General features: G+C 39.2%; 1 protein-coding gene across 2 annotated transcripts in view; it reads left to right on the forward strand.

The window, feature by feature from the left end:
- cdh23 (cadherin-related 23) overlaps window positions 1–24,907 on the forward strand; it is a 129,146-nt gene that overhangs the window by 2,902 nt on the left and 101,337 nt on the right. For both annotated transcript variants that reach the window (XM_037272603.1, XM_037272604.1), the window contains exons 2-6: window positions 3,980–4,070; window positions 5,890–5,964; window positions 20,962–21,104; window positions 21,246–21,293; window positions 22,573–22,665. In XM_037272603.1, coding sequence (XP_037128498.1) covers window positions 3,989–4,070; window positions 5,890–5,964; window positions 20,962–21,104; window positions 21,246–21,293; window positions 22,573–22,665 — 441 coding nt within the window. In that variant the 5' untranslated portion in view covers window positions 3,980–3,988. The remainder of the gene's footprint in view (window positions 1–3,979; window positions 4,071–5,889; window positions 5,965–20,961; window positions 21,105–21,245; window positions 21,294–22,572; window positions 22,666–24,907) is intronic.

The following is a 24,907-nucleotide window of genomic DNA, read 5'->3' on the forward strand; positions in this document are numbered from 1 at the left end:
GTAGAAATCTTTTCACAATTTCTTTACCTTTTATTGACATTATTGACCGTAGATGATGAAATTATTCAAATCTTTGCAATTGAGTATTGATGAATGTTTTTCTTAAATTGTTGGACTGTTTGTCCTGCTCTGGTCCTCGAAGGCCACTGTACTGTGTGTTGGAGAAGAGAGACATCACAAACGTGCAGGAAAATAGTTCTCCAGGACCAGGTTTGTTCACACAGTTGTTCACAACTTGTTGAACCTTGCCCCAACCTTGCTTATGAACAGCTGAGCCTTTCAGGGATGCTCCTTTTATTCCCACTCAAGGTAATACATGTTTACATCTACCTAGTGTTTTAGAGCATTCCTCAACTTCAGCCTTCAAACAGTTTGGCCATGTCTCAGCATTCTCAGACATAAAAAAATAAAAGAATATTAGACCCAAACAACATAGAAAAACCAACAGTTTGAAAAAAGAAATATACTGCATTGTGTTTGTTGTGTGTTCAATTGAATGATTGAAATGGATTCACACATCATTGTATTCTGTTTTACACAACTTCATTGGCTTTTGTAGTCACCATTTTACAGTGTTTGACCATATCGTTATATTCATGAAGCACTACATGATCGGCTGTCAAAAATGTCACCATGTCATTCAATTGAGCTTTGCCGAGTCAGCCTTTAAGTGTCATGTCGTGTTTGAGATAAAGAGATCAGGAAGGTGGGACAGAAGTCATTATGCAAGCTCATCAGAGCAGCACTGCAACGCCATCCCACTTGACGAAGCCGAATGTCTGTTAATCTTTCTGATCACCGTGCTAATGACTAATGGCTTTTTCATGAGCACAGAAGAAAGACTGAAAAAGATCATTGATTTGCTGGGATAACTGAGGCGCACTTCTTCAAGTAATAGGACAGCTTTTGAGGTTAAGGCCAATCAGAAATAATGGCCATGTAATCAATCATTTGCTGTAATTCTGAACAAATAGCACAATTTCTTTCGTGATATCCGCATTTTACTCACTTTGTACAGCCTTAATCACAGATTACCCTTAAATATAATGTAGAACTCATTAAGTAGACGTAGTGCTAGATTAAGATGTACTGTGTTCAGTGGGGGCCATGTGTGTTCTCAATAGTCTACATTTAGTTCAGGGATACTGGATTTAATTTAATATATCCAAAATAGTTCCATCTATCCATTCTTTTTCACTTGTCCTCATTGGGATCCTTGGTGATTTGGTCTATAGCACAAATCATTTTGGGTTGGTTGCCTTCTCACACTGGCAGATTACGTCTTCTCAGACAAAAAAAAACCCAATATAGATTCTATAGCGGCAAAACAATTTGAATCGACCTGCTGTATGAACAAAGGCTAAGTAGACATAGAAAGTGACAGACGATCAAAACAAATGACAAAAAAAGGCAGTGTGGGACTGGCGTGAGAAGCTGTCATGGATAAAGGAGGTGAGCATAAGATGAACGCGGACCCTGGCAGAGAAGTGAAGACTTAATAAATTGTGACAGTATAGTCAGCGGAGTGGCACAGTACCACGGTGGGGAGCAGCTTGCATCAGCATTCACCCCGCTGCTTAGTCCTGTCCTACACAGTTTAATTGCCGCATCCATAAGTGAGTGAGAGGAACATCCCAGCATGTCCTAATAGTGTTTTTACACCAATCACTAACCTGTGTGCATGCCTCACTTAATTGGATTCACCCCTGCTCAGTTGGCCGAGATGTGCCATATACTCATACGAATGAATAGAAACAAGACCACTAAAAGGTGAAATGGTAGTATTTGCCCAGTATGCCCCCTGAATGGTTACACATACAAAGACTTGAACTCTTGGGAATGTAGAAACAAATTGACTTTTTTTTTTTTTTTATCAATAAAATAACTGAAGGAAATGAAATGGACTGAAGGCAGCATGTCACAGTGGCTAGCATATTGGGAAATGACTGTATTCGATGAGTACGTCTTGACCCAGCCTTAACTAATATCAGTGCACAAATCATGTACCATATTTTCCGGACTATAAGGCGCACTGTCGGCTTTTGAGAAAACTTTAGTTTTTTAGGTGCGCCTTATAGTCTGGAAAATACGGTACTTGTTTTTGTCCCATATTAAATAGGAGAATTTATTTTTTCCAAATTCTTTTTAAATAAACAAATGCAAATATTTTCTATGCATTGTTACAGAATGTGAAAAAAACCAATCCAATAAGACAGAGAAAATCGATTAAAAGCAAACATACAGAGGCATTTGCTATAATCAATATATTTCATCTCCTTAATATTATTTTGTAAATCTTTGTTTTGTCTGAATTTAATCCCACGTGGTACCTCTAAAAGCACCACTATGAATAGACAGAAAGCGGCAGCATAAAGGAGCATGTGCATTTTATATTTTACTGAGTGCATATCTGTATTCTTCTATTTTATAGTCAGATAAGTAGAGGGAAAAACAGAGGTATGTGCTTTTCATTCAAAAGCTACCGTCATCTGAAACACTGAGAGCACTTGGGAGTTGAGGAATTTAGAAAGATAACCCTTCAAAATTAAATTGCCAACATTTAAGATTGGTCAGTATTGCAAGGCTGCACAAGGACATTGGTCGATTGTAGAGGGAAAAATAAGAGTAAGATGAACAACGAGTGTTTATGGGGGTGGGGATGGAGACAGATGTCATGAAAGGGTTCGCAGACCTTCAAAATCTGTCTGAAGTGTCTCAAATCCATCTATCGAAAGTATTTTAAATAATCACTTTAATTGAGGCAACGCATGGAATAGCATTTCAAGTTGAGGAAGCACAGACTGGCATTATGGTTAAATTATTAAAAGTGAAAAAATATGTCTCAAGTGAGCAATGAACTATTTCAACAAGACTGAAAGTTCACTTTTACTCAATTGCTCAAGGAGACTGGCAGAATTAGGTAGAACTGAGAATTAAACCACAATTTATAATAATAATGCCAGAGATGAGTGAACCGAGGGAAGCAGGCTAGGTTGGGCTCTATTTAAAATAAAATTGGAGGATAGCAGAAACAAGGGTGGCAGAGTGTGCAGGCACTGGAGCGGGTAAACAGACTTGCACCATAAAGTGACAGGCTTGGGACGAGGTTAGAAAAAGAGAGGCGTGGAACAAGGTGATGACAAAACAGGTGACGGACAAACTGGTGAACACAACAATGACCTTTACTTGGGCAGGCGATACTTTATAAATGGCCAAACGGGTAAAGGTTAGATGGAAAAGAAATACCTAGGTGAGGACATGCACAGATCAGGAAAACAATGACGACAAGCTAGACAAAGCACAAAGGAATATCAAAGTCAGAATCGGGTGGGCAATTAAAAAGTTCAGGCCATACTCTTTGAAATCGGAATAAGGTTGATTGTGTGAAAGGCAAGGATGGAGGGAGGGAAGGACTGAAAATGATCATAGGAGGCTCAAAAAACACTGGACGCAGATGAGAGGCACAGGTAGGAACGAACATGAGGACTTATTGTCTGAGGGGGCTTTGTCAGAAGGCCGATGGTGAGCGAGTGAGCGAGCAGGCAGAGGGCACGTGCTTCCCGCTGGGTCTCGATCATTCTCTCAAAAACTAGTGCGGTGGAGGCGAAACGGCAAATGCATCCAAGTGAAGGGAAACAGGCAAGACAAGACAGGAGTGGATCTCATCAAATATCTTTCAATTTCAAAATGAGGTGCAAATGAAAATCAGGAAGGAAAAGTCAAAAACCAAGAAACTAAGTACAAAACAGTGGAGAGATGACAGGACAAAGCTTAGCTTTGGAAATGATCAAATAAAGAATGAAATGTCTCTTAACAAGCAATAGGTGTGAATTTTTTGTGGTTAATTCACCATCAATGTAGAACATAAACACTCGTATCAGAGCATTAACACAGCTTTACCGATATCGAATCATGAATCATGAAATACATGAAAAAGTCAAGGACCAAATGTTTTTTTTTGTGTGTGTGTGTTTTTCAGGTGCAGGTGATGTCATTGAGTCTGGGCATTGGTAGCAGGATGACATTTGCCAAGCTCCTTCTTCCTTTCCTTATTCTACATTCATGTGAAGGTGAGCTCTTCTGTCTATTAATATTCATTTTGAATTCAGCAAAGACTAGAGTTTCCATTCTAAAGGAGCGGCATCCATTGTGCTATATAACTTAATCACCATAAATCCATTTAAACGACGCACTAGATGATCTGACTAGATTAGTAAATTAGTTCACTAATGCCAGAAAGATATCGGTGAATTACTGATGTGTATAATTTGTCACTGAATTAGATTAAAAAAATCATTTCTCTGTCAGCTATAGTAGTTGTTACAAATAAAACATTTTAATTGTAAAAACCTTTTGTTCAATGTAACAATTTACCATCAATCATCTTTTTGGACAATTTCTCATAACTACTTCTCCGAGAGGATTCTCTTCCGCCACAGCAAATAAAGCTACCTTGTACCGTTTAGGATGCATTTTGCTTTCAGACAGTGCCGTTGCTTTCACATTTCATCATTTCTGCCTGCCTTTCTTCTTTCTGTTCTCCTTGTTCCTTATGTGCCTTGTCTGCGATTGTCCTACAAACTTCTTCAGAATGTTTTATGTGTTCTTGCTGAGTGTGCCCTATGAGTGTCTGAGTCGGACATAGTGAAGGAGCTTTAGTGCAGTGGAAAGTCACGCTAAACGTCTCACAGTGACAGACAGGAGACACATCCAATCACACGCCGCGGTGAAGCAGTAGAGAACGTTATTAAGTGACTGCCACAACATGTTTCCATCAACCGCTATGAGTTGATTTTCTGTTGTTGTTTCTTTTGTTTGTTTTAATAACTGGACCCTTGTGCTGTTTCTTATCTGACACCTTGTGTTTGCATGCTGGTTTTGTTCAGACATCATTTTTCTCCCTTTTTCTGTCTCCTCATCACCTTCACCTTTCTCTTGTCTTTACCAATCCATTAGCACATTGCCCTCGCTCGTCTGCTAAACTAGATAGATGATCGTTACTGTAATTATTTACCAGCGAGAATTTATCTGCATTTCATGATGCAAGCATGACATTTGGTCAAAATGTGGGGATACAGATAGATATCTCCTGGCTCATATGTCTGTCATTCTTCACCTAAATAAAGTAATGGGTTTTGGAAAACTAAGAAAAGTTTTTTTATTTTCAAACTTCGGGTTCAGTGGAGACTTCAATTTTATTTCTCTCTCACATCAATGAACAACTTCACATTCTGCACCTTCTGCATGTCAAAATGGCAATGGAAATCTTATTGTATATTTTAATGAGAAAAGAATTATAATTTATTTATGTAGCTCATTTCATTTTATTTATTCGAATCTCTATTACCCTAAGACAACCTAAAGTTGAATTGAGGTATTGTTGTTATTGTTACTTTATATATTTACATTGATCTTTAAAGGTGAAGAAGTATCAAAATAAATAACAAAAAACAAACAAACATTAGATTGATCCATTACATATTTTGCGTTAAAAAAGCATAATGGACATTGTGTTTGACAATTTGATGTTTTGAATGATAATAAATTAATCAATGTTTGGATGTTTAATGTACGATTTCATTCAAAGTAAAAGTAAACAAATGTAATTACAAAACGTTAACTGTTTTTCTGGTTCCTTGCAAAGGTTCTGATAATATTCCCATAACCTGTATGTCTCAAACCACTTATAACAATGGCATGGCAAACTCCTGCTCAATGATTGTGAGGTGCTTTGGAGTTTTCACACGAGCACATTCTTCTTATTTTGCTGATAACATTAGCTAATACTTAATATGACTAATAAAACGTGCAGTAAAATGTTGAGAAAAAATACATCAAAAGTTTTTAGGCTATAATAGGAATGCCTGTTTTTTCTTTCTCGCCTCACAGGATCCAACCAGCCGCCACGTTTCCTGAACTACTTCTTCTCGACGTACCTTCTGATCTACGAAGATATGCCTGTTGGTGAGTCAGTGTGGGCTGTCACAGTGCTCTACATCTCGTACAACTGTACATTGAAGAAAGTACCGTAAAACTATCTTTGTCATCTCTCCTCTGAGTATTGTGAACATAAACTGAGAAAGAAAACAAGGCAAAGGGTGTGAAAATAAGATGGGAGAGTGATCGCAACCAGCTGTCTTCTATCCGGATGTTTTTATGTGTACCTACTGAGAGCAGGAATAGATTTCACTTTTGTCTGTCAGCGTTACAATCCTGGGGTGGTCCGATTTTTCAGACTGATACAGATATTGGTGATGATCTTAATACAGTATAGTATTCGTATAGTGAAAGTATTGTGGCGTAGCTAAGTAAACCATCACTAAGAGTCCTCTATAACATTTATTTGATGTCATTCCTGGTGGTTGGAAAGATTGACAGAGCAATTTGATGATGCTGGATTCTCATCATCTGCTGATTTGTCAAAAGCCAGGAAATCTTTTTTATTAGATTGATCTCAAGGGCAGTTTTTTTTTGTTCTTGTTTTACTGTGTGTGTGTGTGTGTGCCATGACATTTCTGCACTCCTTAAAACAGTGGGGTGGCTCCTCAAGGCCTGTTTTCTCAGATTTCAATCATCCGAGTTGTTTATATGCTGCTCACTAACAACTTGAAGGACTTTTTCTTTACTCATGAGTGAAGGACGTCACGTCTTCATTATTATTGCAAGCAATCTGGACACCTTTGCTCTCATCATGTTCATCATTATCATCTTAGTTGTCTCTTCACTGCTGTAGCCGGGGAAGGGCATAGTTACAGTGTGAGGCAACAGTACATCATCATCATCATAACCCTAAAAGCGGTGTCAGGTTTTGGCAGAGGTCCATCATTTTTTCCAGCTTGTGTATCAATAAAGGCTCGGGTTGTGTTGTTGGGTGCTGCTCATTTCCCGAGCTGCTCCGTCTGGGTTGCCCTCTGACCATGAATCATTGTGTCCTCTAGCAGCTGGGCTGTGCTCCAGGACAGTACAATTCAGCGGTCCAAAGCTCTGTCAGTCATGTCCCTGGCCCAGCCAGTGATAGATTCTTCAGCGGTGTGATGATGAGGGTGGGCCGAGAGATTGGACAGTGACTGTTTGTCAAGATTATTGTTTATTAGCTCAGCAGATGTCCTCGTCCGGTAGGCATTCTAATACATAAACACATGAGGTCCTGCACAAACACACAAGCAACTGCTTTCACGTGTTATGTGAGCGGTGGGTGTATTATGTCCTAAGTCACTATCCAGCAACTAATACAGAAGCATTGAGAGTTGTTTCAGGGCTTGAGTTGGTCTCCGGCTTGATTTGAGGAGATGAACACACTTCTTAGTTGAGTGGAAAGATTGGAGGTCACAGTGGGGGTGGTTAAATTAATAGCCATGTTCCAACTACTGTACCTGGCCATTATTTTTACTTTTAGCTTTAAACGGATTGTGTATATGTCTGACTTCTTGGACGAGAAATGCCGTGACAGAGGAAGGTGATCAGATATCCACAGCCACTCAAGTTGCTAGGCAGTTTGTTTGACTCCGTGATGAGGTAACAGCATAGGGTCTAAGTCACAGGTGTCAAACTCAAGGGCCGGGGGCCAGATACGGCCCGCCACATCATTTTATGTGGCCCGCGAAGACAAATTGTGCATCAAATTTGTGTCATTACTAGAATTGCAAATTGTCTTCACTTTTAATATTTTTATTTTGAAATATTTGACCAGTTTTTACTCGTCTGATTTGAAAACGAGTGATTTGTCAGTTTGTTTTGTAGCTTTTACTGTATATAATATGAGGTACTCATACATTTATTTGGGTTGACAGTCATAATGGCCTTCCGAAAGAAGCTATGACTACAATGCGGCCCGCCAAAAAAATGAGTTTGACACCCCTGGCAATAAAACTTAGTACAATGTACTAAGTTGTACTAAGTTGTACTTAGTTGCGAAAGATCCTTCCCAAGAACGTTAAATTTACATGCTGATACACTGTCTTGATCTGATTTCAGTTTTGTACGCCAGAAGTCATCATTTTTAACCCATCTGTACCATGAATGGATGAACTAAGGTCAATAGCAGGGCCTGCTCGCCCATTTGGAAATGTAGGCACATGCTAAGTGGAAAAATAGAATTAGATATAAAGATGCCCGATTAATAATAACAAAACCAAATAAGCAGAGGTGAGGGAATACTTGACTTTGACCATTACATTTGGTGGCATTGTACGTCATAAATTAAAGACAATGCCGTGTTTACTTATTTTGTAAGCATTTGTATCCTCTCTGGTTATAGTAGGTCAAATCCATGCATGTTGGCTCCCCACAGGTTATTTTTTTCAATTATGTATATGCACTGCTAATTAATGATTTCGTCACAGAGGCTGACAATGCGTATCATCTTTGGAATAGTTGTTCTGGTTTACTTCTGTATAATTGCACTCTTGCTGATCTTCAAGCACTTTCATTCAATGGGTTTTACTGTCAATTTAGAAACAATGATTGGCTGTCAGTACTACTAAGAGCCACCAAATATGTATGTAGTTTATTAAGTGTATGCAGTGTGATCATCTGCTAGTATACAATGGCAGATTGATGACAGTTTAGCATGTCAGGAGTTGAATTCCATAATTAGACGTTAGGAACACTTTGATGAAATGCTCTCATCTCTAACTGCCTTTTGCCATGATCAAGCAGATTAGGCTCTTTTTTTGAGCATAGTAATTACAGTAACTTTCAGAGACAAGACTATATTTGTTTGAAATGAGATACTTCAATCCACTAGTGAAGTGGTAGGTCAGTATTTATTGCACTTCAATTTCTAATGATTAAATTAATCAGATTCAATTGGAATCTTTTATTCGTTTCAAGATGCAAACATCCCATACAGATCCGCTCCTCCAAACTCTGCTATTGTGATTGTAATTACCTGCAAATGTAATTATTTCCTAATTCAGCAATGATTAAGGAGTTGCAAGTAGCCCCAAGGAAGGAACATGTTTACAATGTGTCTGTTCTTGCTGCAGCCAACTCCCCTGCTGTCATCTACTGAAGGCACACTACATTTTAACTATTCCTTGTCAACACTCTCCAATGGCCTTCCTCAGCTTTCTCCTTCAATATAAATTGATTGTGCAGCATTTCTGCACTGAAAACAAATCACTATCGCAACCGGCTGTCGTTAGAAGCGCTGGTTAGAATGCTTACTTATTGTATTTTCCCAAAAGTAGCAGTCCGTATGTTTGGCTCAATCTCCCCGTATATTCACGATATATATACAGCCATGCGTCGGCATAAGTATCAGGAGTCGTTAACTGATTTGAAAATAGTAATTGTGGGATTTCTGGTTTCTTAATATTTTCCAGCATTCGTTATAAGTACCTAGTTGGTCTGTTAAGTCATCTTTTACCCAGTAAATGCTAAGCAATATTATTTTAAGATGTCTGTTGGCTCTATTCTTCTAGATGTTGAGTGGTGTTTAATCAAAATCAGTGTGAATATGAAAAGACTCAGAGAGCATGTTTTGCCCAAGACAGACTTTACCTCAGACTTTTCCGCCTGTCTGCTTCCATAGATCAGGTAATCTAAAGCTGAAATGAATATAAAACCAAGCGGGGGATAAAACAGAATGAGCTATGATAAGATAAAAGGGTAATCAAGGTAAAGAGGAGGAGTTGGGAGAAGAAGGCAAAAGCTTCTCTTTTGAGTGGATTCATGTTTTTCTGGGATTCTGGCCAGTATCCAGGGCCATCTATCCATGCTCTAGATATTGATGACTGACTACGTAGGCTCGTGCAGGAGTCTGTTTACGCTCCCACATTCAGCTCTCATTTAGTCCAATTGGCATGAGATGTGTCTGTCCTCACGTTTTCTGCCAGCTTCAGCTCTCTCTGTCATCGTTTGTGAGTTTGAGTTGGTGGATGAGCTAGGAGAATTACAGTGGCTGCCTCTTTCTTACCTTTACAAATCCTATCTATCACCTGCAGAAGGCAAGTACCCATTCCTGTGGAGGTTTGAACTACCTGATCTCTGCGGGAGATTTAGTCCCAACATATTGGGCAGATATTCTTAATGACTCCTGCTTTTTCTTGCCTACCTCACTTAAAAGGATTCTCATCTTCTTACTTCCTGATACAGCTTTTTACTGTCACTTGGCTGTCCCACACTTTAATGTCAACTGACTGCCACTGATGAGGGACCTCTGTTTTGGTTTAGTCAATCATCTCTTATCTCTAGCCCATACCTTGCTCATTCATTCCTTTCCCAGGAATAATGGGGTGCATAGCTCAGCAGCGTCTGCAAACACATCATCCATCAGGCATCGTGCACGATTTTCTCAGCACGTGATTCGTTAGTGTCATAATGAAGCATCTCGAGGCTCAGCGTTCTCCATATTCCATTCAGGTCACAAGACAAGTTATCTGCAGGCACGTTTCAGGGAGCAGGATTGAACCGCTTCGACATTCATCTGTTGGCCCTTGTGCTAAGCACAATACCCAGCAAAACAATGTAGCAAATAACTCTTGTACTATAAAGTTAGGAATTATTGAGTTTAACAAGGCTAACCTTGAACTTATAAACAGATTCTTTTGTTCAGACAATAAAAGTTTTTCGTTGTTACCTTGCTGACAGTTTCGACTGCTACTCCAGTCTTAGCTGTCGAAACTGTCAGCAAGGTAACAACTAAAAACTTTTATTGTCTGAAGAAAATAATCTGCTCATATTCATAACGTAGACATGGTGAATCTCATCAAAATAACCTTGAACTATTTTAAGATCCCACTAAGAAACCACATAAGATTTTCTTAGTCGTAAACAATTGTTTACAGGACTATAAAATGGTCTTTTTACACATTGTAATTATTATTACTCTGTATTTCTTACTTTTTCATTATATAATTTAGATCTCTGAGGGATTTGGGATCTTATTGGATTGTCAACTGATTTAGTTCTTAGTTTCTAAATTTGCAACTTTGTCCTAGTGGAGTTAAAATTTCTGCAGAAGTAGTTGAGTTTTGTGTAACTGCTAGAACAATGTGCTTAGGAATCTGAAATTAACTGGATGGTACTGTAAAGGAGACTGCTGTTCATATTACTGTAACTAGTTTTTTTTTTTATTGCCAATATTACAATAATTGTCAATTACAACAATGATGGTTTTGTGATTATTGTTTATAGGGAAAGTGAGAAACAAGGTGGTGATTTGTAGGGTTGCTATATAGATATATATAATATCTGGAGTAAGAGAAGGAGAGTGATGCATGGCATAGTTCATGGCAAATGTCCTTTCAAATGCCATTTCAATCGAGGAATATGACAGCAAATCTAAGAAATTAATAGGCGTTATTTTGCATTCTGTGTATGGAAGAAGGGTTGACGGCTGTAATAAAGATGCCTCCCATGTGCCGCTTCAGTTTTTGAATTAGAGGCAAAACAAAAAAAGGGCAGACCGTGACCAGCCATGACTCTCCTACGTTTTCAACTGGCTCTCACAATTGGTTTGCATTTGCATTTTCAAAGTGCTGTTAGTTAAAATTACAACAGGTCACCCTTTATATTAGTGTCTCGCAATGATTTCACCATTTGGCCTCCTTTTTGTGACATGTCGTGGAATTTTGAATGCAAATGGTTTAAGATGTTTTAGAGATAACAAAATGTAGAGATATCTACCCCCTCTCTCGAATGGAAACACATATTGGTTCTTTTCTGGTTTCACATTTTCTGTATGTCATCGTTTGTTTCTCTGACTGCAGAAGCAAGCCAAAAAGCCGCTGGCTGTGTGTCTAATAGTATTGTGGGTGTTAAAAGTTAATTGAAATCGTGTGAGGGAAGGCAGCGCGATACCAGGGTGAGCAGTGTTGCCAATGAACCAATCACAGAGCTGACTTGCATCAATGTGATACTAGCGGAGCGCAAGCTCTCGGACATTCGTACTCATGACCAATTCAAGGCGTACCGTGCCTCTCACCCAAAGTGAGCTGGGATAGGCTGCATCTTGCAACCTTGAACAGGAGAAGCAGTTGAAAATGAATGAAGTTTATGGTAACCAAATGTTTTGTGCTCAAGGCACATCAACATTTGTTGGACTTCAAAGTGCATTGTTGCGTTTAATGTCTTACACAGTTGTGTAGATCCGATAAAATTATTAGCCCTGCATCCTTTTCATAGCGGTCATTTATATGGCTGTATATATACTGTTTGGACACATTTCAAACAGCACAGCATTTTTTTTTTTGAAATTAATTCTCTCAAGTTTTCTGTTTTGAATGTGTGTGTGCGTGCATGTTTATGTGTGTGCAGGCATTACCACATTCTCCATTACAAAGAGGGGCATTGCTGGATGGCAGATCAGCTTTTTGCAGCTGCTTATCTGGCCCAGCTGGGTCACAGCTGATACCAGCCTGAGCCACACTGAGCAGCTAACCTGGAAATTGATGTTTCACATCAGCAACCACCCCTTTTTGCTCCACTGCAGGCCAGCTATAGGTGTGAGTGGAGGGAATGCGTTGCATACACATTGGTGTGACTGATGTACTCTAGTTCATCTTTTGTGTACCTATCATGATTCAAGTGAAGATATGCTGCGATGTGATTGTTAAAAAGGTTTCATCAAGTATTTCTTCTGCAAATGTGAGTCACATTTTTGCAATATCAAACGAGAAACTAATCTGTATTTTTGGTTTGAAGAGGTTGATTTTACATCATGAGGAAATTGAGCACTCAACTTTCTTTGTCAACTCTGATTGAAACGTTTCTTCCATATGGTCGTCGCTGCTATGCTGCAGCTCAATTCAAAGGTGTTGGCAATGTTCTTATAGCCGGCCATTTTTTTGTGCGCTTTTTTTACTTAGCTCCAAAGAAATTTCTTTGGCAGAAAGTGCCATACTGAACATCCAGCGAATAAAGAAAAGTGTGAGAGCGATATCACCAAATTAACACAGCCGCCTCCCATTCACACAGGAAAATGAAAAAACTGGGATCACTAACGGGTCACATGAAAACGGGGAGGGAACTGTCTAATGGGGTCCATTTTTGACAGTTTCACTCGATGTTGTAATAAAATCTGTTACATAATACATAATGGCTTTTTTATATAGGGGACATTTAATTTACAGTTCTGCAGGCCTCGCATTGTAGCAAAGTTTTGACCACTTTAAACACTTTTGACCCTGATCAAGAAAACGTGATGAAAATTTTTTCTAATCAGAATTCCAGCTTCTCTTTCTTACCTAAACAAACATGCGTAAAGATGTGCAAAATTCACTTTGGTTTCTATAAATGTGCTCTTGTCAGCTAGCTTTTCAAGACATATAAACTTTTTAGTTCCACACGTTTGTTTTGACGGTAGGGAGCGAGAGAAGCTGTTACTGTCCAATCATCTTTCTCATATTCTTCATGTTCTTCTGTTGTCTCCCTTTACAGATTGACCAAGAGGTCAATTGCCAATTTACCAGTGCCATTGTCTTCTAACAGGCAACAATATCAATTTTGGCTAATTGGGACCTGCAGCTAATGAGCACTGCACGTAATGACTTCATTTATAATCTATAGAACAAGTCTGGCATTTTACAGAATGAAAAGAAACGACTGCAATAGTGTAGCCAGACTTTAAAATTCAATGGACATGTGGCACACAAACATACTGTATTTTATACACACATCACACATTTCCACTTGTGGATTACTGGAATCTCTTCTCATTTTGGTCTTCTCCCCCCTAAGGACCGTCACGCATCAAGTGATGCGACCAAATGATGCGGCCACTGAGCTGCAAATGCTTTTCACGAGTAACCAACCGCTGAGAACGAGTATTGCTGTGATTCAAAATTTGAATTTCAAGTGAACAACAAATATCATTATTTAGGTGAATTGTAAACATGGCAGCAACATGGGTAGAAGTAGCTCAATCCTTGCTTGGCCACAGGCTTTGAAGTCAAGGCAGATGGGTTTGAGTCCCACAACAAACCAAAATGTACAAAAGTCAACTACCGTATTTTCCGCACTATAAGGCGCACCTAAAAACCTCCAATTTTCTCAAAAGCTGACAGTGCGCCTTATAATCAGGTGCGCCTTATATATGGACCAATATTGAGCCACTACAGCAGGCATGTCCAAAGTCCGGCCCGCGGGCCAAATGTATATATCTTATATATGGACAAAGTTTTAAAATGGGCCACTCATTGAAGGTGCGCCTTATAATCCGGTGCGCCTTATATATGGACAAAGTTTTAAAATGGGCCATTCATTGAAGGTGCGCCTTATAATCCGGTGCGCCTTATAGTGCGGAAAATACGGTAGTTTTTGTAAAGGTGCTAGTCTGCTCTCTGCCACTGGTGCTTTCGAGCATGGCAGCATCCCCAAGACACCTTCTCAAGTGGTGTAACACTCTTAGTGAACCGCTTTTACCCTTAATCACTCCTTGCATACCTGCATATATGTGATCTGGTTCTATTTTTGTTGCGCAATACAAAGTATACACTGGAGTTGACTTTCCCCCTGAGAGACACCAATAAGTAATTCAGAGTTTTAATTCACTTTAATTAACTCTACTTATAATTTCCCATGCACAAAAAAAAGTAAACCATGTGCAGTGCTCAATTGAGCTATCTTGACCAAAAGCCAATCGAATACCCAAACTCTCTCCTTTCCTCAGGGACCTTTGCTGTCTTTGTATTATTACCTACAGCGTCCAGGGCAATCTGCTTCTTTCTTGTCAATTGTTCCATGTTGTAATCATAATAAATAATGCTCTACAGTACGTACACGAGCAGCCTTAAAACGTTGCTTCCAGATAAGAACACCAGACATCGCCATTAGTTTGGTTCACAGTTGTTCAGATCAATCACATCGGATTGCTTCGCTTGATGTGAGGCGGCTTATACGTGCATGTTTTTGGAATGAATTGGTATCTGGAGAATACCCACACAAGTATGGGGGGAACATGCAAACTCTACACTGAAAGGCCTGAGCCTTGATTTGAATTTCCAAACTCTGAACTGTGAGATGGATGTGATAACCGCTTGTCCATTGTGCTGACATCTTGTTCTCAGAAGAAAGTAAATTTGGCATTACTTTTGGTAAAAAAAAATAACAAACAAATAAATAAATAATAATATTATTATTAATATAATAATAATAAAATAAAAATAAATATACTCAACCACTCCACGGTTTACCCTGCCACTCCTCCAAGTTTGGCTGGCATAGGTTTCAGTTTCTTGTTAGGAGGATAATGAAAATGGATGGATACAAGAAATTCCCTGATTCAAATGATGCTTCAACTGAAAAACTGTTACTGTTCTACTTACGCAGAAAATCCTTATCTAAATGTGTGCAGTGTTAAGGAATTTTGGTGGTTGTCCAACTTGGACATTTCATAGTTCCACCCTCAGCCCAATATCACTAACACAGACCAAATGATATGTAAACAGGAGGAAAAAAAGGCAGAGAGCACCTTTTGTTTCATTGTGACTGTTTGTGTGTGGCCTCACAGTGAAGGTGACATGTTCCATTACCTGACCAAGATTTAGCTCAGTCCGAAGTAATAGTCAGCTCAAGTAAAGTCACCCGAGGACCAATTCAAGAGAATCGGAATGCACGCCATGTGAAAAAGAAAGCCAAATAACAAATAAGCACATTATAATAAACTGAGCAGCAAAGTTGAATGTTGAGAACAGAGCACGGTAGTTGGAGGACTGGACTGGCATCACAATGTGTCACTGTTGATGGACATTTGTTGGAGTGCTGTGCTTTTGGATGGATGTCGAATGACAGTGACTGAGCAGACTGGTTTGGCTGTCACTCTCGGACCCTCAGAACCACATACCCACCCACCTATCCAGTCCAATCAGAGTCGCTTGCGTCCGTCTGTCTAGCCTCAGCAAACAAAATGAAGGCTGATGAGAGGATGAGAAAAACAAGAGAGAGCATGAAAGGGAATACTAATATAGAAACAAGGGGCATTATTACTTGTGTGAGAGGGACCAGAGCTGCATGTGAATTTGTAGTGGCAGGTCTGTCTCTCTTCAGCACCGCGTGGGATGACTGTCCGATAATGTCCCTTACTGTCCAACTTGACTCCCAAAGTGATTGGTTAGTCATATCCTTGTCACTCACTGTTTTCATCATTGCACTATTTGAATGCATTAAAAAAATAAATAAAAGGACAAGAGCAGAGAATTCTTCCTATGTGCACGCCTGACATGAATCAGTCCAATTGGATAGAGGGTGACAAAGTGATTCAACTCAGAATCAACTGCACTATTCACTAATTCAACTCCCTATTTTGCACAGCTTTGTCATCAAAATTCACATCTGTTGAATCAATTATCATTTGTCTAAATGTAAATACTACACAGATTTCTTTATAGCATGGTCCAACATATAAACAAAACTAGGGTTTCACTCCAGGATAAGTTTGAAAGTTAAAAAAGACTGTAGGACCCTGAAGTTGTGCGCTGTCTTAAGGGTTCCAGAGGCCAAACCTTTCAAAAGAGTAGGCTCGAGGTAAGGGATGGACAGCTGTGCGGGAGACAGCCTGGTTGCACATGGAAGAGAGCAGAAGGTTAAGCAGGCAGCTAGGTTTGTTGTCGGATACTGCCAAGAGTGACCCCTTTTGTGTGCATTAAAGAGGTTGTTGATGGACCACCTCCTTGTCCTTTTAACGTCTGGTCAGAAGCTACAATATGGTTGAAACTGAGCGGTTTTAGCAACTGCTGAGACTGAACAGCATTCGGTTCATCTCGCAGCGCCAGTGCTACTTACAGCTCTGTGAAAATAAATTCGTACTGTTATAAGTGCAATGTATTGTTAGCCAACAGCTTCACTACTGTTTGAGCTGCTGGAATCGTTTTGCTTTTGCAATGCCATAAAATATATGCATGTTTTTCATGTATACTTAAAGGGATACTTTACTTATTTAGACATTTTTCAGCAGTTAAAAAAAAATGATAACTTGCTTATTTTTCCTCTAACTTTCAAAATTTCAAATTGCCATGACAAACTGAAGTTCACATCACTTGTACTCAGGTCTCACGTAACATCCAATCATGGCACGGATTGTAAATGTCACATGATCAAACTCAGAAACATATAGAAACTGAAGAGTTCAAGAAACAAAACAAATAATTGTGTCTATTGTAGCTTGTACTGTTGAAAAATCAGTACAATCAATCAATAAGTGTCTCAACCGTTTGAATCTGCTCTTTGTCTGATCTCGAGTACAGTCCAGTTTAGGAGTGTGCATTTCTCTAAACGAGAACGATTGGAAAGGTTGAGGGTATTCTCCGACCATCCGTGACAGATTCAGTCATAAATCTGTTGGATTAATACACAGCCTCCCAAGGACTCCAGTGGTTTGCGTTGTGATACACAGGAGTGACTTAAAGCCAGACTCTTGACACTATTTGTCTTCAAAGCTCATTGCCTTTGCAGTTATTGATGTCACGCACACAATCACACACCAGAAAAGGACGAAGAAATAAGAAAAAAAAATTAGAAAAAATGTGTTTTAAGTTGTCCTGATATTTAAAGATCATTAAAATCAAAGAAAATATCCCAATTCCACTTCAGGTATATATTTTTCTTTTCATTTCTAATTTGTTTTCAACCTCAGCAGTTGTGTTGTTGATAGTTTTATTTTATCGACATAAAGGCTTGCAAACACGCTCGGTTGACTCTTTCGTTCTCTCCTTTTATTGCCCGTTGTCTAATTGACCTCCCTGGGGAAACTACTCACCATAGACGTCCTTATCAAACGGAGAAATGGACTGCCTGCATACAAGCTTCTCTCTTCTATTAATGATGGCCCCTAAACACACACATCTATGGAAATCGAGGTCCAAGCACATTTCTGTCCACCCCATAATAATAATTTGAGTTAGATCTGCTAAGTTTATGTTTTCATCGACATTGCCTCCCTGAAGGTACCCAAACTCTTCTAACATTAACTTCACTTCACAAAAGGCACAGGAAAGAAATGAATTCATTTCCATTGTGTTTTCTGGGAAAATAGCAAAAGCACAATATATTTTGGTTTTGACTGGAGGTAACTGTCCTAGTAAGTGCAGATAAACCCCAAAAGAGCTCTTACAAGGATGAGTCAGAATTGGCACTGGGATCCCATGATGTAATCTGACACTCCAAATGACCTAAAAAGTGCTTTGTTTTATCCATCCATCCATCCATCCATCCATCCATCCATTTTCTGTACCGCTTGACCCCATGGGGGTCGCGGGCGTGCTGGAGCCTATCCCAGCCTTCATCGGGCAGTAGGCGGGGGACACCCTGAACCGGTTGCCAGCCTGGGACACAGAGACGAAAAACCACCCGCACTCACACCTAGGGGCGATTTGGAGTGCTCAACCAGCCTAGCATGCATGTTTTTGGGAAGTGGGAGGAAACCGGAGTGCCCTGAGAAAACCCAAGCAGGCACGGGGAGAACATGCAAACTCCACACAGTGTGCGGTGGATGTGCCAACCAGTGCTATTGTTGTTTTATAGACTTCAAAACTTTAACATTAAAAAATAAACAATTTCATAGTATTTTTGGCATCAATGTTTGACAGTGAAGGGTCAGAGGCTAATATATCTCAAGTGTTCTAAGTGCATGCTTAAACGCCTAATGGGGATCAATATTACATCATAGATACAGCTTTGAGTACATAGTTTCATTTATTTAAATGCAATAATCCATAAAGTAACTTTAAGATAAGGTAAGCAAAATTGCTGCACTGAATCAGCTCATGCTGCCAGTGAGCTGAGGTCAGTATTTGCCTGTTTGAATTTATGATGGAGGTGATTGATGTGAGCCAGCGTGGCTTTAGCCAAGCTTCACTTTGGCATGGCTGATGTGTTTGAAGGTTCTTTTTGTCTGTGGATGGACACCGTGGTAACATGAGTGGCAGCCCTCTGACTCATCAGACTGCTGATTGTACGACTTGATCCCTGAAGCTCAGTGGCTCTGCCTTTTCAATTTTCATCAAGTATTTATCATGAGATAAATATCCAAATTCCTCTCCCTGCTTTCTTCACTGGAGGTATCTTTCTTTTTGTTTGTCCCTGCTATGACAGGTGTCCTATAGGGAACATCGCCCCATATAGTACCACTTAGGCCACTGTGCACATAAGATTCACAACTATAATTCACAACAGGCATACAATTGGAGTCTTGACAGTGCTTGTCCCACTGAATCAGCACTCAGATGAATGACAGGTCGAGAGATGCCACTGACATAATGAACAGGGATTTAGCCTCCAGCTCTCCTCTCTCTCTCTCTTATCCTTGTCTATAACATGACTTCTATTGATCTAGAATGGAATGATAGCCTCCAATGGCTTATTTAGGACCAGTTGAGCTTTTTGTCTTATTAAACTGCTTAGTCTGAGTAAACTGATGCAAATCTGCATGAAGAACCAGTGTCCGTAGTAGAGCAGACTAGTAATTCCTCAATCGGTCATGTGTGTTGGTGGTCGTATATTTGCAAAAAGAGTATTGTTCAAGTGAACTGATCATTCATAACAGTAATGGTGTCATCACTTTCTGCTAAATTGGCCCATTTACTTAGTGACTCAGAGTCACTGCCGTGCAATAACATCCTGCTCCCCACACCCTTTTTGAATTGTCTACACTATTTGTACTACGTGTCCTCTCTGCATCCATTGCAGCTTGGTCATCCTGGAAGAGGGATCCTCCCATCTGTGGTCTCTTCTCAAGGTTTCTCATTTCCCCTAGTTGGAGTTTTGAGTTTTTCCTTGCCCTCCTGGGAGTTTAAGATCAGGGGATGTCTGAGAATATTTGTCATTTTTCACACGTCCTGAGTGTTGTTGGTCGCCTAGTCATGTTAGTCATAGTTAGTCATGTTGAACAGAGGCTGTGATGTACCGAAGTCAAATTCCTTGTTTGGCATGCCCAAACATGGCGAATAAAAATTTTTGAATCTTGAATTGGTCATTCAAAGTGGCTTAGTGCCACAATGTTAAAGATAAGGATAGGATAGCTTCTCATTAAACTCCGCAATGGATGTTAAATGAATGTTCACATTCTAACTGTACCAATGCCACTAAAATAAAAGACATATTTCTATACAATTTGTGGCCCAGCATGTATCCGTCTAATCATTATATTGAGTATACAGAATCAATGATTCCCTGTAGACTGACTATAGTTCAACACTGTTTTCCAAAAGTTGGAGTTAATGTTCCATAAGTGGCTTTCATACATACCATTAGTTCTGAGTGACCATTTGTTATTAGTCACTTGAAACTATGCCGAGCCATATAGCGAATACAGTGGAGGGGGGAAAGTTATTGATGACTATGAAGTAGAATGCTTAATTTGCACCGTCTTCGACCATATTATAAATTATATTGAAAGTAGTGGAATTTGCATAAATCTCATTAGATGCAATGAGAGGGGTTCATAAATCCTTATATTAATTAATCATTTTAGCCACTCTTTTATAGCAAAATAGAGTGTATTAATATAAGAAGAAGGGAGTGTAATTGTGAAGCCTAATTGGTTGTTGTGTGAAGCAGTTTGGTTCACAAATGACAGGATTGATAGTTTCGCGTTTCGTCGACTGATGATGTACCTGCAAGTAAGATGTGATGATTAGCGTGTCTCATTTGGCACACTCATTGGTTGTGTGAATTGTTTACTCAATGTAATTACATCTCTGCATATTCTGAATGAACATTGTATTTTTATCTCATGTGTCGTTGCGGGCACATAAAGTTTCAAGTTAGGGGCCGTTGTGCAACAAAAAGTTAGTCTGAAGATTTTTGGGGCCGAGATGGACGATAATGATTTGCTCGCGAAAGTTGCATTAAGTCTGAGAATTTTTAACAACTTTTTGGACAACTGATTATGTTGATGTGCAATGTTCTGCATAATCTGACCAGCTCATCTGCATTTAAGTTGTCACAAATTTAAAAAATGGAAAATTCAATACCGTTCTGATACCTGTGGATGATGGTGCTCGAATCCAACTGTGTTTTCAGGTTCTTCAGTGGCTCAACTGAAAGCAACTGACCCTGAAGGCGAACCGCTTATGTATGGAGTTTCAGGAGAGGAGGCAATGCGGTACTTTTCAGTCAACAAAGACACTGGCGTTGTGTGGCTTCGACAACAGCTTGATCGCGAGGTAAGATCACACAAGCCCACTCGCAACTGTGATTTCTTGCACCCGACGGTCCATATTCCATTTTGGTTTTGGTCCGGAAATGTTTGAATAAAAAGAATGAGAAGCAATTGTTTGCACTGATGTGTTATTTGTATTTTCCAGACGAAGTCAGAGATGCAGGTTGAATTCTATGTGAGCGACATTCAAGAGGTAAGGACAGAATTTTGTCCTCTGTTATGTCCCAACTCAAATAAAAAATACCGTTTTTTTCCGTGTATAATACGCAAAATTTAACTAATTTATTGTCCTAAAATCTGGGGTGCGCATTATACATGGGTACAATTTTTTTTAAATTTTTAAAAAAAAAATTTTTTTTTTTTTTTTTTTTTAAGAAAATCATGGTACTGGTACGAGTATTGATTTATGTATTGTTCTCTTCTTGTCATGTTGTGAAAGAATGTGGGTTGAATAAATACCGAAAGAACAATAGTGTTTGTACTGTGCTCTGGTCATTTCGTCAAAGAAGGGATAATAGTCCTCTTCTCTTCTTGACTGACAATGAATGTGATAGCTTAATACAATCAGCAAATAACAAAATGCGTATTACAGGTAATATTTTATTTCACAACACTTTGCCTTGTTCCTTTCGTCTCTGCTGTTCACTTCAAACACGCTCCATACGAACGCAATGCTCTCGTATCAGACGCTTGCTCGATCACCTGCTCGTTTGCTGTCACAATGTACCCTACACAAATCCGAAACATTTGTTGCGGCTCCGAGTCACGACGAGGGGCAAGTTTTGGTTTCCAAGGGTGTTATTATTCCTCTTCAACGTCTCTCCCATACAGAGCCGCCTTTTTCACATGTCCGCACGTCACTTTCCTCTCTTTTCATCTGATCGCGGTGGTGCCTTTATGGGCAGTCGGAGAAATCAACGCCAACAAAAAAAATACATCCAGCCTAGTTAAGACCATACCAAAGACTATAAAAATGGGACCCATTGCCTCCCTGCGTGTGTGACGATCATTGGGACTTAAAAAAAAAAAAGAAAAAAAAAAAAAATTAAAAAAAAAAAAAAATTGGGTGCGTATTATACATGGGTACAGGCTTTTTTCCAGCATCAACATGCCATTGTTAGGGTGCGTATTATACATGGGGGCGTATTATACACGGAAAAAAACGGTAACTTAAAAGTGATTTATAGCAGTACAACAGAATGCACAATTGTAAAGAATCAATAAGACAGAGTATATCGACAAAAATTCAATAGAAAGTCTTGCAGGCAAATAAACAAATGTGACCTTTGACCCCCATTTGCGTTTGATACAATGCTTGTGCTTCTCTTTAGCCTAAAAGTGTGTGTTGTATGTTAACCTACAGTTAAATGTTTTTTAAATGTTCATTTTTACACATTCTGTGACCTTTTCTGGAATCAAGGTTACGTGTTGTGAGTGGCGTACATATTTTTACTTAAATATTTCTTCCTCAGGTGGTCAAAGACACAGTCAACATCCAAATTGGAGATGTGAATGATAACGCGCCAATTTTTCATGGGCAGCCTTACACTATTCATATCCCAGAGGTAAGGCTGAAATTAAATTAAAGACTAACTTACTCACTCCTGCAACTAATATTTTGACAATGTCACTGGCTGGTGTTGGACTGTTACTTAACAGGTTCATCATTGCAATGCTATTCTGAAAGAAAATTACATCATATGAAAACTGAAATCAGAACTCGTTAAAGTACCGTATTTTCCGGACTACAAGGCACACCGGACGGACTATAAGGCGGACCTTCAATGAATGGCCCATTTTAAAACTTTGTCCTTATATAAGGCGCACCGGACTATAAGGCGCACCATTAATGCATCATGTCAGATTTTCAATCCAAATCAAATCATTCTCCATTTTATCTTTTTTATTTCAACTTCAGACGCAACAAATGACTTTATAATCACAAAATAATGATCCATAGTCTTTTTGATTCATGATTCATAGTCCAGCGGGCCACTTATGATTGATTTCATGACACAATGCTTCGGGCCAGTTTAAATGTAGGAATTTGGTCCATATATAAGGCGCACCGGACTATAAGGCGCACTGTCGGCTTTTGAGAAAATGCTAGGTTTTTACGTGCGCCTTATAGTCCAGAAAATACGGTAATCACAAAAAAGTAATTAAAACTGGGTTAACGACTTTAGCTAACAGATGTCAAACTAACAATGAAGATTAATTTGTTTGAATTTTACCGCATCGGCCATCTCCTCAAGATATGTGGAATTTGTTTTGAGCTAATTTTTTGAGGGACTGTACAACCTGCATTGTAGGGAAGAAAATATTCCCTCAAGGCCTCAAACCCTTTTGCCGTAGCATCTTTCTGTGAATCTCTGACCTCTCATTGGATTTGGTGCCTCACTACTCACGACCATCCTTCTCCTCTTTGCCCTCCTACTCATCTAATCCATGATATGAAGTAATTGCCAGACTGGAGTGCAGGACTTCAAATGGGGAGCTAAATCCACACAGCCACAAACAAAGACACACACACACACACAAACACATTGTCTGTTTATATTGAAGCCGTCATTTTCAGAGTTTTCACCGAATCTTTGAAGTTGCTGTGGTTTTCTCTCCCCAATCCTTTAAGCCAAGCAAATAAAGAGGACCGTTTAGACTGAGCCACTCGCTGGTATTGTTTTCTCTCTACTTCCAAGTTAGACTCTTATTACTTATCCAAACGTATTAGTCAATGTGTCTTGTCTAATAGCACACACCCAAAGAGTTCAATCGCGTTAAGAATAAGGGGCAGTTCAAATTGAATTGTCCACTTTAGGAAGCGAGTTCACCATGTCGCCTTTCTTATACCGATTTCTCCACCTTAACTGCTGTCTATGCACATTTTGGAAGCTCCTTCACATGGACTCATTAACTTCATGACACCATTCCATCATGCTGCAACATACCACAGTACTCTCATTAATATAAATCCTGCATAATATTTTACTAGAACAACTGTACTGTACAGCGCTATGTGTTTAGCAAGTCAAACAGCCCTGGGGATCGTATGTCTTAATGTCATTTTAATTTGTAGAGCCATAAAAACGGTGAAGAGGAAAAGGTGGGCTCCGAGTGTTTTCTCTGTATGTGTTAATGAACTGAAAGACCAAACCAGACAATCAGTTGCCAGAGTCCGGAAGCCACAACTGCAAATATCCTCAAGAATAATGTTACTCTGGTGAATATTATGCCTTAATTCTATATATGAAATACTAAATAAGTCAATTGACCCAGAAATGCAACTGTCTGAAATAGTCTTGGGCAGGGGCTGTTAAAAATGTATTCAAGGCCAGGTCCAGGAATATGCATATTGGTCTGATATTTCTTCTCTTCATACGCAAATGAAATGGCTGTAAAAGCTGCGTAAAAATCATCAACATTAATAAAATAACTATTCTTCTACTGACTAGTGCCATTAACAATTACATTCAATATCAATACATATGTCTCAGTTGATTGCCTTTAGATCTTATTCATGCTTTTTTGTCCTTTCACTTTTTAGCCTCGCCATTAATATAATTTCTCCTTGTGATAAAGCACATACTTTTTTAAATCACTTATTAGATGATATGTTGGTTATTTGGAAGTAAAATATGCAGATTAATTTTCAGTGAAATTGTGTATCTTATAACCCAATAGTGTTCAATAATCAATTGTTTGTTATATTATTGATTCAGAGACAGGTTTGAACAATAGTGTAATGAACACACACGCACACACACGCACACACACACACACGCACACACACACACACAAAGTACAAAA

Source organism: Syngnathus acus, chromosome 15 (assembly GCF_901709675.1).
Source record: "Syngnathus acus chromosome 15, fSynAcu1.2, whole genome shotgun sequence".
NCBI classification, from domain to species: domain Eukaryota; kingdom Metazoa; phylum Chordata; class Actinopteri; order Syngnathiformes; family Syngnathidae; genus Syngnathus; species Syngnathus acus.